General features: G+C 45.7%; 2 protein-coding genes across 2 annotated transcripts in view; both read right to left on the bottom strand.

Moving 5' to 3' along the window:
• Positions 1-4,310: 4,310 nt before the first annotated feature.
• On the bottom strand, positions 4,311-5,942 carry TMEM121B (transmembrane protein 121B). Its single transcript, XM_015816941.1, has one exon. The coding sequence runs from the start codon at positions 5,940-5,942 to the stop codon at positions 4,311-4,313; it is 1,632 nt and encodes a 543-aa protein (XP_015672427.1).
• A 5,037-nt stretch (positions 5,943-10,979) lies between these two features.
• HDHD5 (haloacid dehalogenase like hydrolase domain containing 5) overlaps positions 10,980-16,285 on the bottom strand; it is a 14,135-nt gene continuing 8,829 nt past the window's right edge. Inside the window, exons 5-8 of the mRNA XM_015816940.1 lie at positions 16,065-16,098; positions 15,679-15,853; positions 12,550-12,738; positions 10,980-12,125 (exon numbers count right to left, since the gene is read on the bottom strand). Coding sequence (XP_015672426.1) covers positions 11,768-12,125; positions 12,550-12,738; positions 15,679-15,853; positions 16,065-16,098 — 756 coding nt within the window. The 3' untranslated portion in view covers positions 10,980-11,767. The remainder of the gene's footprint in view (positions 12,126-12,549; positions 12,739-15,678; positions 15,854-16,064; positions 16,099-16,285) is intronic.

Below are 16,285 nucleotides of genomic sequence, written 5' to 3'. Positions count from 1 at the left end.
TTATTTTTAGAACAAAATCTTTTATTTATTTTTTTTCAAATACTCTGTTAAATGTATGGGGATGCTAAGTTTCCTGGACTATATAACTGTTTTATTTTCCATGGTATTGTCATTTGTATAGCTGCCCTTGTCATATGTTAGAGGTTTGCTGCTTGAAACTAAGGGTGTGGGACATAGCTTCCTACAGATAGCTGTAGTTCAAATTTGTATGCTAGCTTGCAGTCAACTATCATTTCAATAATGCTAACTTAAAGTAATTCAACTGCATAACAACTTACAGTCATTGTTATTTCAGTTAATAAGTGTGTATCATTTTAAAAGGTACAATATGGGTCAAGGTTTAATACTTATTTCCAGTGCTATGAAATATGAAGTGACTGATACTACAAAAGATTAGCCCAACTGCTTCGAAAGACAACAGTTGCACATATTGTAATGATATTTGGGGGAACAAATAGAACTTGGTATTTCTTTAGTAGGCAACTAGCATCCCCATTTAAAATATCACAGAGTTCAGGAAAGGGCAGGGGGAAGAGTGCACAGTACTTAAGTTTCACAATCACAATCACAGCACCAAGATTATCCAGACAAATAGGAAATACTAAATGGAAGGCCTCTGGCCAAAATTTTACACCATTATTCTTCAAAAGCTCTGCTTTGGGACCAGAATAAAGCACTAGTGAGAAAGGTAAACCATCATCTTCAGTCCTGTAATAACAGAAGAGTTGTACAGAATTACATAGTGACGCGCCCAATGGAAACCTTTATTCCATAAATTATAAAAAAGAGTAAAGTGTAGTTTTAAAGCTACATTGGAGGATCAGGTCCTTTATTCACTTTTTTTTCATAATGCAATAACTTAATTGCAAAGAAGAATATTACTGAATTGGGGAGAAAGCAGTGCTTCCCCCACACACTATCATATATCTTTTACATCTTTTTATGGAATAGTCTCCTTGATCTAGCCAGTTTATAGGGAGAAAGAAATAACTTTACATTTCTTCCATATTATGTCCAATAAGTTGATTCTCTGAAAAAGTAGGTATTAAGAAAAAGCGAGTAGGTGAATATTTTCTTACTTGCCAATCAGTGCACCGACCACCATTTCTGAGCCTTTAGTCTCCCAAGTAAAACATGGGTGGCTGAAAACAGGTTACTCTAAATCCACTTTGGAGCCTCGTCCAAATTTGGAGTTTTCTCTAGCCCTGTTGAAGCCTGGCCACATTATGAAATGTTAGGACTCTCGCCAAGACATCCAAGTTCTCACTAGTGATCTTTGTGGGTGTGAACTGTCACATTTAATCCCTTATCAAATTAGTTTGAACATATGAAGAAGCTATGTCACACTCATGAATTATCATATACAAAAAGACTGACCTAAATTTATTCCGCCTGCCTCGAGTGGGCATTTTAGCAAATAGAACTTAATAGATCTGAAGGAAGGCTGTCCTCAAAACAGAGCACCAATTTATAGAAATCATACAAGGCTTATCCCGAGAGACATGAAAGCCTCAGTTGGAGGTTGTTAAGAGACCCTGTTATCACCGGCGAGTTAGCTGTCAATCGAGAGAGGTGGACATTCAGGCCCCCTCTCCAAATGCAGTAAGGTTCAAGCACAGAGGTAGACATCAGCAAGAGTGTAGGCAGCATCCTAATTCCAGGAACTTCCCCTAAAAGGAAACTATCTCTGTGAGGATGGAGAACAGCAGGTGTTGGTGATTTTTACAACTTTTTTTTAAAAAGGAGGTACAAGAGAGGGAGAGCTACAGTTTCAAAAAGGCAGGCATGCTGAGGAAGGCAAAGTCCAGGGCAATCGGTTCCTAAGTCACAACGATCAAGAGTATAATACAGCCTGAAACACTTTGGAGCCTTGGAATTCAAGGGGAGAGGACAAAATTAAAGCAATAAAGGACCTATGATTGTGCAAAAAAAAAAAAGAGAGAGAGAGCCTGCAGTACATATGTGGCTGAATCCTTTGATTCAGAAAAGGAACCTGCAGTAGATTCCCAAGAATCTACTGATTTATCTGTTCTTATAGATGTTTGGAATCGTTATGCTGAATTGATGCAGAATTTTCCTCCACACAGTGAGCTGAGGGAATGTAGAAAAGGAAACAATTGTTAAGAAAAAACATCTCCTTGATCTGCCCTTGGCTGAAGCAGCTGGTACACCTAGAGCACCTTGGAGCAGCAATGCTAAGGAGAGGCACATTTTAAAAGAAAAAAAATGGCTTAACTCTCAAGGAGATGGTATTTTTGTGCCCAGCTTGTTCAGCCTGCAGGTGATAACTCACATCCATAGACTCCCCCCCCACACACACACACACAAACCCTAGAAACAAGAATCTATGGGTAGAAATTTGGCATATCAGGGAAAAGGCTAAAATTCACATGCCTGACATGTCATTTTTGATATAGAAATAATGTTTATATCAGGGGACCATCTGATCAGGATCTTCCATTTTTTTCAATTGGAAAATCCCCTCCATATCCTTATTCATTGAACTATTCCAACATAGCATCAGCAAAAAATAATTATTTTCTTTCATTAGTCAGCATTGCCATCAGTATTTAAGTCCATTAGGAAATATAGGCAGGTAGGCTAGATTGGGAAATATTTTTAAAAAACCAGGAAGAAGGCAATGTGGAAGCTGTATTTGTTTGGTTGCCAAGATGACTACATACTGATATTCATGATGTTACCGAGAGTCTGACTCAACCCAAAATAGATTTTACCTACTGCTGCAGGGGGGACACTCTAAGATAAGTATGGACAATTTGAACAGTTTAGAAGAGTGGTGGCAAACCTATGGCATGCATGCCAGAGGCGGCACTCAGAGCCCTCTCTGTGGGCACCCGCGCCGTTGCTCCAGCCCTGCCTCCCCCCTCTCCTCACTAGCAGCCGAGCGTGGCCCGTTCAGAGCAGTACAGCCAAGGACATGGCAGCTGGGCAGGTGGGGCAAGACTCGACCATCACACCCCATTGTGCGCAATTGATGCTGCGGGGCGCAGGCGGAGGGGGGTTGCCATGGTGCTGCTGGGCCACCTGGGTGATCTGCAGCAGGCCGTGGAGGTGGTGGGTGGCCCTGTGGGTGGGCGTGGGGCAAGGGGGCGGAGCAGGGGGGCGGGAGGTGGAGTGGGGGCGGGGCAGGTCCGGGTTTTGGGCACTCGGTCTCTAAAAGGTTCGCCATCACTGGTTTAGAAGAACATATCAGGCAAAGCTTCGTGATTTTTCCACAGCATGCCATAAAGTGGTTGGCTTGTCCCCAGTTCTCCCTTCATTGTAGGCATTGATGGCAGGAGGCACCTCAGCAAGGACAGGTGAGTGGGAAACCTGACAAGATGAAGAAATGGAAATAATGTATATTTCCCCTTTCTTTGGAGGATAAGACTAAGAAGCTGCCTCCTTCTTGAAATCATAGGTGAGGAGCAAAAAGGAGTCCGTAGCAGAGCACATGAAGCAGCTGTTAGAATCTATACAATAAATAGGGTCAGGTCTGGAAAGAAAATATTTAGAATTATGGGAGGAAAGACTTAGGAATCTAAGTCTTTAGATTTTAAGAATCTAAGAATGTTTTTGTTTTTGTTAAAAAAAAAGGTTATTGCTGCCATCATTAGGCTCAGTGGATACATTACTGGGATTAATTGGAGAAGAGATATCTGGATACATTTCCAACAGTTATATATCCCCATGATTATAAATAGTTGGGTAGAGAAGAGAGGGGAGCAAGAATAGCATGAAGAATGCAACAAGAGATCCAAATTACATGGGTTCTCTCTGTCCAGGCATCCATTTCATAAAGCATCCTATCCATCTTGACTACTACTGCATGGACATCCTTGCCCTGCTGGAATCCCCATAAGCCAATGTTCACGTTATCAGCCAAGTATCTACAGGGAAGTACTGGTTGTGTGGCAGGGTTTTCAGAAAGCAAACTGAGATTGGGAATGGATTTGTGAACAATGAAAACAATAGAAAAGCCCATAATTAAGACTTGACCAAAAGGAAACTTCACAAATACATGGGAGAAAGGCATAAAGACTACAAAGTAAATACAAATTAGAACCCCCACTTTCCAGTCGCATTCAGTAAGTGACCAACACAGTTACGGAGAAGGAGTAAACTTGGTGGGACAACTGAATGGATGCCATCTATTGAAGGAGGCCTACTGGACAGCTGTAAATACAAAATAACCAGAGAGGGCCGGGCAGCTAAATAGTAGATTAAGAAGGAATACAGTTTACAGCAGACGAATGGGTAGAATGAAGGGAGGGCCCCCAGTCTGACTTTGAAGCCCCCTCCCTTTGTCCTCAGCTCTGGGCAGTCACCGCCAATGTGTTGACGTAGCCATGGGGCCCCATGTCGTTCTCCGAGATGCAGTGACTGAGCTGGCCAGCTCCGACGCCTGTGGAAAGGACGGGCACGGTCTTGCCCTTGCCTCCCTGTCCGCTGGCAGAGTGGAGAAGGTAGCAGGTCTCCATGGCTTCCAAGCCCCGGCAGGCCAGAAAGAAGAGGTTCTTGAGCATGAAGATGGAGAGCGGCTGCTGGTAGCGCACCAGCAGGAGGCAGCGCAGGGCCAGCAGCGGCGCATCCAGGAGTCCGGCGGGGATCAGCCAGTGCAGGACCAGGCGGCCCGCGCCGGGGGCCCGCGGCGCGCTCAGCTCGTACAGCCAGAGCACGGGCGAGGCCAGGCACAAGAAATAGACGGCGATCAGCACGTACCGGACGGGCGGCGGCAGGGCCAAGGCGGGCCGGCCCGGCTGCAGGAGCAGCAGCTCCAGGAGGGTGAAGCTGTCCAGCAGGTCCAAGCACGTGGCCAGGAAGGCGGCGGAGGCGCGGTGCTGGGGGGGCGGCTGGGGCGGCAGGAGCAGCTGGCCGCCGCCGGGATCCGTGCTGATGGCGCGCAGGAGGCAGTAGAGCAGCGGGGCCGAGAGGGCCAGCGTGATGCGGAAGCCCGTGGCGCCCAGCGGCAGGCGCAGCTCGACCAGCTCCAGGATGGACGTGCCCAGGATGAGGGCCGCCTTGGGCGTGAAGGCGATGGCGTAGATCAGCCAGGCCAAGTGGGCGTAGGCGAAGTCCCCGCCCCGCGGAGCGGCCCCCGCCTTGCTCCCCGAGCCCGCCCCGACGCCGCCGCCTCCGACGCCTCTGCCGCCGTACGGGCCGTGCCCCAGCAGCGGGTGCAAGGGCGGCGGCGGCGGGTAGCCCCCAACGGCCCCCAACGGCCGCTCCCGCCGACGCGCGCGGCTGTTGCGGCAGAAGAAGATGCTCCAGCCGGCAGCCAGCACCAGGTCGGTGGCGATCCAGCTGCACCAGTACAGGTCGGTGACGGCGATCAGGTAGATGTCCAGCAGCGCCCCCTGGCCCAGCAGCAGCACCAAGGACAGCGCCTGGTAGCCCCAACGCGGGCCCGCCGGCCCGCCGCCGAAGCCCCCCGCCCACAGCAGCCCGGCCGCCGGGCCCGCAGCCGCCGCCGCCTCCGGCCCGGCCAGCGGAGCCCCGTACAGCTCGCCGGCGGTCATGGTGCAGCCCGACGAGGAGGAACTGCTGAAGCCTGACGAGGCACAGGCGGCGGCGGCAGCGGCGGCGGCGGGGGGAATGGCCACGACGGCCGCCGGCGAGGCGGGTTCCTGCGCCGGCACCAGCGGCTTGGCTTCTTCCGCTTCGCCTTCCTCGTCCTCGCTGCTGCGGTCGCTGCTGCTACTACTGCTGTTGCTGCGGCTGCGGCTGCTGCTCCGGGTCCGGGTCGAGGCCGAACTGGAAACCGAGCCCCGCCTGCCCCTCCGGGTGCCGCCGCTGGAGCTGCTGGTGCTGCTGACGCCGCCGCCGCCCAGAAAGAGCGGCTGCAGATCCCCGCCGGCGGCGGCGGGGGGAGGCGGCGGGGGAGCCTGGAAGGAGCCGGAGGAGGAGGAGACGGAGCGCTGGTTGGAGACCACCCGGTGCATGGTCAGCCTGAGCCCGCTGCCCGAGGCGACGGGCGGGCCGGCGGGCCACAGCCCTCCAGCCCGGGCGGCCACCCGAAAACCAGCGACCCTGCCCGGCGCAGTCGAGCCGCGGGGAGCGTGAGCGCTGGGCGGGCGAGCGAGCGGGCGGGCGAGGCTGAGCGAACGCGGAGACCCGGCCTGGATCGTCGGAATCCGGGGAAACCCGGAGCGGATCCGCGCGGAGGAGGAAGAGAAGGCAGAGAAGGGGCAGAGCCGCCGGGGAGAGGCGGCCTTTGAGGGTCCCGGGCGCGCGGGGCGAGGGCTGCCTCTGCTCCGAGGAAGCCGCTGCCGAGCCGCGGAAGGACGCGGGCAGGGGCGGGCGCGAGGTAGGGAGACACTTGGGAGCGAAGCCCCCCCCCCACCTCCTTCCAGCGCTCTTCTTGGCAACTGGGTGGGCGGCCAGTGACAGCAGCACATGAGTCACTTGCTGGAGGGGGCAGGAAATCGTTGCCTAGCTGGGAAGGCAGTCTGAGACCCTGAGTATCTCCCCCCCCCCGACTTTGGGAATTAAGGAGGGGTTGTTGGAAGAGACTCTTGTCCAACATGGAGCCCACCCACCCCCATGAATTCTGTGACAACTGTCTGAAGGAGTCTTTCTTGAACTCAGGGTCCCCAAGTTGCTAGCCTGATGACTTAAGCCTTAAAGCACTATGCCAAACTGCCTTTCCGAGAGTTGGGATTACAGTTCCTATGTCATCTCCAGAGAAAGTATAGAGGGCATCAGATGGAGAAAGGTGACTTTTGCATTAGATGCCTTCTGTTTTACACCCTTGTAAGCCCAAGGTTCCAAAGGGGGCTTCTTCCCCCTTCTCGCCTTCTCTGAGAAGGACGTTTAATCCTGCCCGTTGAACTTTGGACAGAACGCTTTATGACCCTGTCCTCACCCAACAGAACAGTCCGGCGTGATACAATATCAATTATCCTGAGCTGGTAGTTATTCTTTGCAGCATCCTCTTGGCTACTTGAGAAAAGTTAAGCCTGCTGTGTAGAAGTCAGTCAGGAGAAACCTAGGCCTTCTATGGTATGTTACTGGTTACAATCCTGCAAAGACACAAAGAGGATTCCCAAATGTTTAAAGTATATTTAGAGTGTATTAAGAAGATTCAGTGGTAAAGAAAAACATGGATTAAAGAACTTGGATTTAGAAGGACCAATAGATAGTTCCCTTCTAACAGGGAGGAAGGAAACCAAGTATTTGTCCTGAGCACAATAGAATAAAACCAAATTATAACACCAGGCTATGTAATGAGTCTCTGTTCTTAGAAGTTCGGCATCCTACCATATGAGGAGGGGCTTCTCTTTTCTTCCCCACAGACAGGCAATTCTCTTCAACAGAACAAAGCTTCCAGCAAACCTCTTCCTATTTAGCTTCCAAGGGAGAATTATTCTTGCTCAGGATTTGCCTAGATAACCCATCATGAACATACCTTAATAGAAGCAGAAGGGGGAAAAAAATCTACAGATCAATTGTGTTTGGATCTAACAGGACTTTGTTGAAGCTTGCATTGTCAGACTAACACCCCAATATGCAGTGTGGATTTGCAATGTGTTCAAATGCTTTAGTACAAAATACAAATCTGGAAAGGATTTTTCTGCAAAGTGACATCAGGCAGGGCTATCTGCCAAAAAAAAAAAAAACAAGGTTAAAAAAGCAACTTACATCACAATGTCATAGCCCATATGTGGGCTTTTTTACCGGTCTTTTAATGATATTCTTAAATATTACAATTTATAACAATAAAAATTAATACAAACTAAGAAGAAAAAATAAGGTCTAGTTGTTTACTTTTTGGTCCATAGATCATGTTAAATGACAGTAAGACAATAACTACTTTTATGACTAAATTATTTGATACGATGCATCATAATTATTCTTCTAATACCACTCATACTTTAAAAAAATTAAGACTGCTGGGAGACAGAACAGAAAACCTAAGCCAAAATGTTGTTAAAAAAATAGAAAAAACAGACTTCTCTCTCTCTCTCTCTCTCTCTCTCTCCCTCCTTCCCTCCCTCCCTCCCTCCCTCCCTCTCTGTCAATATTGCTTGAAAGAGCAGGGTTGAGAAATTTATTCTCCAGATTATCAAGAGCCATCTTTCTTTAGAGCAAAGAGTCTGAATAAGGGGGGAGTGTTTTAAATAAAACAGCCGAAGCCCACAATTATGCCTCACAAAATCTGTCAAGAGGTAGCAGGTGCAGAAGGGAGACAAAGAGAGTAAGACAATTGGATTCCTCTTTAAAAGTGCAAATAGCTGTTTCAGTGGGAGGGGATGGATGACACTCCTGAGACAGTAAGCGGCTTCACAAGCCAAATTAACATGCCAAGATGGTGCTGAACACTCTCGGCTCAATGGCTCTCATGTTGCTGATTTTCCAAGCACTGCTCTCCAATAGCTAATTCCTATTTTCCATTCTGTTCAGTTTGCATCTCATTTCCCCTCTTCTGTCTCTTCACTGGCTCCTTTTGTTCCAACACCTGAACACAAGAAGCCATGTTTTACTGACTTCCTTCAAAGGACTTGCTGCAGCTCCCCAGAATTGGTGGACCAAAGAGGTTGTGGTCGCCTTGTCCAGAAATCTTAACCCTGGATTGCATCTGGGAAATTTGGATTGGAATCTAGTGTCCTATACTTTAAACCCATAATTCCAACTTCTGTACTCTAAAACAAGAGAGGACAGTAGTCCTTGACTTATAACCCCAATTGGGACCAGAATTTTTGTTGCTAAGCAAGGTGATTGTTATGTAAGTCATGCCCAATTTTACATTTTTCACCATGATTAAACAAATCACTGCAATTAAATAAATCCAGCCTCCCCCATTGACTTTGCTTGTTGGAAGCAGCTGGGAAGGTTGCAAATGGTGATCACATGACCCTGGGATGCTGCAACTGTTTTAAATATATGCTGGTTGCAAAATTCATCAGATGACCCTGGGGATGCTGCATCAGTCATAAATGTGAGAATTATTTCACTTTTTATAGTGTCATCGTAATTTCAAATGGTCACTGAATAGTTGTAATTCAAGGACTATCGGGATACCCTTCCTTGTGAGTGACCTCGGTATGTACACGACTAGATCTAGATTTCTAACAAGAAACAAGAGGCCTAGAGGGAAAGGTTGAGGTAAACACACAGCCCTGATTTAAATGGGTGCTCCACACTTTATACAAATACAAGTCCAGAAAGGGAAGGTCTATTTGGGGGACAATTAACACCATAAATCAGAGGTCCCCGACCTTTTGGGCACCAGGGACTGGTTCCGTGGAAAGAGGTTTTTCCACAGACCGGAGGGTGTGTGGTTTTGTGTGATGCCTGCATCCCGCGGATGGGGCTTTGCTTGTTTGTGCAGACTGGTTGATGGCATGCTGCGGCCCGGTACTGGTCCACGGAGCGGGGGTTGGGGACCCCTGCCATAAATGGTAGGTTAGCACTTAATATTGGGTTAGAGCAGTGGTGGCAAACCTATGGCACAAGTGCCAGAGGTGGCACTCGGAGCCCTCTCTGTGGACACATGTGCCATCACCCCAGCCCTGCCTCCCTCCATGGCCCCCTCCACATCAACAGCCCCCCTGGAGAGTCACCCCCAGGCATGGCCAGCCTGGAGCAGCGCAGCCAAAGACATGGCAGCCGTGTAGTGGGGACAAGACTCCGCCCTTGCGCCCTGCCGCAGATGATGCTGCAGGGCATGGGTGAAGGGCGTGGCTACCATGGTGCTACTGGGCCGCCTGGGTGATCTGCGGCGGGCCGTGGAGGTGGTGGGTTGCCCTGCGGGTGGGTGGGAGCAGGGGTGGGGCGGTGTGGGGGTGGGGCAGTTTTTGTGCACTCGGTGTCTAAAAGGTTCGCCATCACTGGGTTAGAGCATCTGCTTCTTAAGGTATTTTTCTCTAGCCCCCCCAAAATTTCAATTTTCTTTAAAAGAAGTCCTTGTGATCTTTCCATCCCCCACTTGCTTTGGCTTAGAGACTTGTGAATGACAGGATTTGTCAATGAAGTACATCAGATTCCAGTTTGATGGGCAGTCAATCAGTGACATCAGTACACCTGAACAGTTGGAGCATGAAGACGCCATGATGGAGTCCAGGAGCAGGCAGGAAGTCTGTACTAAAAGAGCCCACCAAACTTCCTTTGTCACAGACACAGTAAGAAAAAAGAAACCTGGTGTAGCCATCTTGAATACTGCAATGTAACTTTCTTATTTTCTTATTCCTTCTATTGCAAATAAAGTGTTGGTTATACATGCACAAATCTGAGTATTTTGTAAACTAAATGACCAATTTCTGATCAACATTATATGGAGACAGGATGGTAAAAAAAAGCTGTGAAAATATCCAAATCTTCCTCTAGCAGCATGCTCATATAACTACAGTATTATTATCCTCTTAACTATTATAAAGTGTGTTGGATATATTCTCCACCTTGAGTTATTTGTAAAAATAATAAAGGTAGGTTCTTTTGCATTCATTGTTCAAAAAAACCTCCTGAAGTCTTATACGCCTTAAATTTGTGTTTGTGTGTGTGTATTACTTTGTACAAATACATACAATTTTATTAGTTTTATATGAAATCATTATATATAGAATAATCTGTCTATAGAAAATACTCTTTAAAAAGGTAAACTACTCTTAAAAAGATGATCCTGGATAAATTTCCTTAAATATTTAAATAACATTTATTTTTATTTTTTGAATAAGATGCCCTTGTTACATTTTTGTATCTTACTTTTCGTATAAAATAATAGATCTTACCTATTTTAGAACTATGGTTGTTAAGAGGATACATGTAAGACCTTCAAAAGTGCAATTTGGAGGGCTTACGCCGCTTAGGGCAAGTAGAGATAAATATTTAAGGACTAGTAAAATGAGGTAGTCATGAAGAAAATCTGAATTAGTTACTATGGTACCTACCAATCATGATCCTCTAATTCAGGGGTCCTCAACCCTGGCAACTTTAAGACTTGCGGACTTCAACTCCCAGAATTTCCCAGCCAGCAAAGCTTATGATGCACATTTAATATGTCAAGTCATAAATTTGTGAGGAAAAAAGAAAAACCCAAAAAGTGCACAGGCAGTTATCAGGTTACGACCGCAGGTCAGCAACTGTTCAAACTTGCAGTGGCACTAAACAAGGGGTATATATGACAGGTCCTCAGAGTTCTGACCAACAGTGTCGTGCGGTCATGTGATTGCGATTTATAACCTTCCCTGAGGGTCTCCCGCAAGAAAAATCAATGGGAAAGCTGGCAGGAAGTCAGAAGTCGCAGTCATGTGGAGTCCTCACTTAACAACCCATGTGGCCCTCACTTAGCAACAGCAACTGGAAACATGTGTAGCAATGGAATTCCAGTCTTGATCGCTGTTGTAATCCAAGGACTACCTGTAGTAGCACTCTTGACACTGGATTACAGTATTTAGACAGGATTCCCCATCCCAACAATAATGGATGAAACAAAGCCACAAACTGGGATTATTCAATAGCTGATTGTATTTCAGGCAAAAAGAAGAGTTTTAAAATCTCACAGAGGTGTATCCTATGAGATCATCAAATGATCCATTCAATTACGAAGTCCTTAAACTCTGTGGCCAAGTCAACATTAGCAAAGGAGATTAATTTTAAACTACATGGTTGACAAATCCAGGATTTGAAAAAATTGTTTAGTACAATCCCTACCAAAAAAAAAAAAAAAAAAGGAATTGGAGAATTTTCTTTCCCTTTGGCATGAGTTAAGCAAGAAAAATAATCAAGTTTTCTTGCATCTCCACCTCAGATGCTGCTGGCAATAGATTGCTCATTCTTGTTTCCAATTCTCTTTTTGAAATACAAGTTCCACAGCATCATTCACATCATGAACAACATAAGAAGCTTCCACCAAGGATGGATCAAAATGGAAGTCACGATGGCCATGGGACAGAGTCTTCAGGATGTTCTCGGGGTCAGTAGGGATGTCTCCATGAGGATTGTAGACCCCGGTGCAAACTAGTATAGAATGGCAGTTTTTTGCGGAGCTGATTGAGATACTGCAGTCTCTCTGCGCCTCCGGATGTTTCTCACTCTCTGCTGCCATAGCAGTTACATTTACTTCAGCCTGAGACTGGAGGTAGCGGTGGTAGAGGTTGGCACCATAAATATCAGCCATTGGATTATCCCTATATGTAGAGTTAAGATGTAAGAACACAGTAGGGTGGGGGCAAGAGAAACAGTAGTTAATATATGATTTTTGCCAACCATTAAACCATTATTCTCGAACATATTATCCTCCCGTTGTGTTGTGACCAAAATTCCCCAATTCCAAGTAGCACAAGTGGGTCCAAATAACATATTTACAATGCGAAAAACTTCATTAGTACTGCTTATAAATAGATACTCCAAGATCAGCAGGAACAGAGATTAGGTTTTCACATTGCCTGGTTGTGCATTGTGCTTAGCCACAAACCATGGCTTACACACAATGGTTGGATGCATATAATTTGCTCAACCCAAACCAACAACGAACAACACAATGCTCCTCGCTGTTTTTTGCACTATGGCAAAATCTTCCTCTTTCCAAGCTAAGATAGGAGGACTGCTTACCCAATAGCATAGAGTTGGTGAAGAGGGGATGACCAGCCACAACTCTCCATCTGCTGCTTGAGCACATGTTCAGCATAGCGGTAAGTAACAGTGCTGGGCTTGCCTAACAGGGCCTCGTACTTCAGTTCTTTGCCTGTCATTTTCTTGTAGATGTTCTCCAAACAGACAAGAAAGGTGCCATGGCCAAACCTTGCCAGTGGAAAAGACAGTGGGACAGGGAGAAAGAAAGTCAACATATATGCTGACTGACTGGAGTACAACAGTTTGCCTTATATGTATCCTGGATTAAATATACCATATTTCAATGTCTAAGCACTGGCCTCAGCAAGTGGAGTGGAGGCAGGATCAGGCCTAATTAGTACTTCCATGGAGAATCACCTAAGAATCCCAGAACTATTGACTAAACTGGGAAGAAGAGAGCTAAAACAGGCCACAGCAAATTACTTCCATCACACTGCCTAGGACTGCTTAGATCAGGGGTCTTCAAACTTGGCCCTTTTATGACTTGTGGACTTCAACTCCCAGAATTCCTCAGCCAGCGTGCCTGAGTCATAAAAGGGCCAGGTTTGAAGACCCCTGGCTTAGATGCTGTTAGCAAGCACCAGGGTGTTTTTGTTTTTACTTGCCAAGTGACATACTCTGGGATGTTCACCTGTCACTGATATTTACTCTTGCAAAATTCAATATTTGCTGCTGCTCCCTTGTTAGTGATTTGCTCTGTTACCATTAGACTATAACAAAAATGTTCTCTCAGAACTCCCCCCTACTAGGTAGAAAAAAATAACCAGATTTCTTCAGAGAAAGGAGAAAGTTTCCAACAATTTGTTAACTCCTAAATGCCTGGACATAAAAGCATCATAATGGGGATATTACTCAAAAATCCCTACTCCTGGCTACCACACTGTGAGCCATTATTAGTGAGTCCATAAGAAAGGCCCACTCAGCAATCTGACTGCACAAGTTGAATGATATAAAGGAAAGTGATATTTTAAATATTAGAATCCTAAACTATAATGACTTTATAAACAAACATCAACCCCTTAGGTTGGGCCTGCTAGTTCACAGGTGCTAACAGTGTAGTACTTTCAGGCCCACAATTATATAGCCCCACTTAAAAATTAGGCAGCAGCATTCTGTACTAGTTGTAGCTCCTGGATTGACTTCAAGCAAGCCTACGAATTGCAGCAAACAAATAAGAGAAACTGAAAGATCAACTGTCACAAGAGTCTAGGGCAGGGGTAGTCAACCTTGGCTCTTTTATGACTCGTGGACTTCAACTCCCAGAATTCCTGAGCCAGCCATGCTGAGGGGAAAGGGAGAGTTTCCAAGCTGAGCCATGCTGGCTCAGGAATTCTGGGAGTTGAAGTCCACGAGTCATAAAAGAGCCAAGGTTGCCTACCCCTGGTCTAGGCTATCTTGGTGCTGGCATATCAACTGAAACTGGGCATCAACCCTTCTTACCACCAAGACCACCTGCACTTTTAGTGACTAATAGGAATGAAAGAGAACCCCCTCCCCAAGGAACCCAATTCTGGTGGAGAAAAGAATGCTAACCTATCAAGCGCCTGCTATCTCTCTACCTCCCAGAACTGAGAACTAAGCTATGTCCATCTTATCTGGATTCAGCTTCAATATAGTGAAATCACCCAGCCATTACAAATTTCCGAAATTACCAATCATCTGAATAGCGTTTCCCAATTTAGCTGGAAAGCAGACACAAAACTGGGTGTCATCTGGCTATTGGAAACATCAAACTCCAAGTCACTGGAGGACTATTTCCAGTAGGTTTGTATAAATATTGAACAGCAGGAGAAAAAGAATAGATTTTTGTGATATCCTGGATGTATCAAGGATTTCAACAGAAATATGAAAGTGTCCTTCTCTGATGATTTTACAAGTAGGACTCACATCTTGAAGACATTTTCCCTCAACTCTTAAAGTTCTGAGTAACGACTACATCATTGCAAATATTATTTTCTTGAGTGAGATACTGTTGATGGCCATCAATATGTTTCAGGATTAGATATAATACATGAAGCCTTATCTACTTTGATGGATGACTGAAAGGAGAGGCCTAGAGAATACTATCATGTTGGTTTCTCTGGCTCTCTCAGCAATCTTCAACACTATTAATCATATAAAATTGCTAATGTTGCTCAGTCAAATGTGATGTGGAGAAAACAACATTTCAGTGGTTCCACCACTTGCAGGAAAGCCACCATAGAATGGCACTAGCCATTGGCACTACGTTTGACTGAGATATATTATATATAAAGACAAAAAACTCCCTTCCTAAAATAATGCCAAATTACAGCTTGTCTAATGGACAATCATTTAAATATGAGCCAGCAGTGTGCTGCAGCTGCCAAAAAAGCCAACACAGTGCTAGGCTGCATTAACAGAGGGATAGAATCAAGATCACATGAAGTGTTAATACCACTTTACAATGCCTTGGTAAGGCCACACTTGGAATACTGCATCCAGTTTTGGTCACCGCGATGTAAAAAAGATGTTGAGACTCTAGAAACAGTACAGAGAGGAGCAACAAAGATGATTAGGGGACTGGAGGCTAAAACATATAAGGATCGGTTGCTGGAATTGGGTATGTCTAGTTTAATGAAGAGAAGAATGAGGGGGGACATGATAGCAGTATTTCAATATCTCAGGGGCTGCCACAAAGAAGAGGGAGTCAAGCTATTCTCCAAAGCGCCTGAAGGCAGGTCAAGAAGCAACGGGTGGAAACTAATCAAGGAGAGAAGCAACCTAGAACTAAGGAGAAACTTCCTGACAGAACAATTAACCAGTGGAACAACCTGCCTCCAGAAGTGGTGAATGCTCCAACACTGGAAGTTTTAAAGAAGAAACTGGACAGCCATTTGTCCGAAATGGTATAGGGTTTCCTGCCTGAGCAGGGGGTTGGACTAGATGACCTCCAAGGTCCCTTCCAACTTTTATAATTATTATATTATATTAATACTGTAGATAATAGTCAGCTTCGGGTTCATGCAGGCTAACTGGGAAAGGCATTTTCTACAAGAGATTCATCAAGAATGCTAGTGATATTTGGATGGGTGGGAGAAAATGATTAAAAAATGTAATTGAGACATCTCCACAAGTCATTTCGCTCACCTTGGCATCTTGGCTTCTGCCATCCACAAGAGGTCCATGTTGCAAGCAATGATAGGTAGATGTGGATATGGCACAGAGGCTAACTCTACTCCTGGATTCCCATTGCTCAGGAGTACATCACTAATCAACTGAAGGCAGGTTTCCCACCTTACTGGCTCCCCCAACAGAATTATTCCTAAAGTTGGAGAAAGCCAGACAACTTTTTCAACAAGGGATGTCTGCATGGCACACTTTCAAAAATTTTACAATATCATTAGATTGTCCACAACTTTTTTTTTCTACTGCTGTTTTTATTTAGTGCAGCCTGATCAAGACCATAAATTAAGTCTGAGCTAAGAAGAGCTAACTGTATCCTTAAAACTGCAAAGGTGCCCAACAATAGTTACCTTCTATGGTGGGAAAGTCAATGGTTGGAGGAGGCTATAAAAAAAAAAGAAACAAATGTTAAGCAAATGAGCCAAGGTATTGCCAGAGAAAAATAACCAAATTTAGAAACAAATTCTCTTAATTATTATTATTATTATTATTATTTAAATTTATATACCGCCCTATCTCCCTTACGGGACTCAGGGCGGTGAACAGGCAATAATAAAAATCACAGTAAATA

Source organism: Protobothrops mucrosquamatus, unplaced genomic scaffold, assembly GCF_001527695.2.
Source record: "Protobothrops mucrosquamatus isolate PMUCROS unplaced genomic scaffold, P.Mucros_1.0 scaffold532, whole genome shotgun sequence".
Classification (NCBI taxonomy): Eukaryota; Metazoa; Chordata; class Lepidosauria; order Squamata; family Viperidae; genus Protobothrops; species Protobothrops mucrosquamatus.
This window is presented reverse-complemented; position numbering and strand designations above follow the sequence as displayed.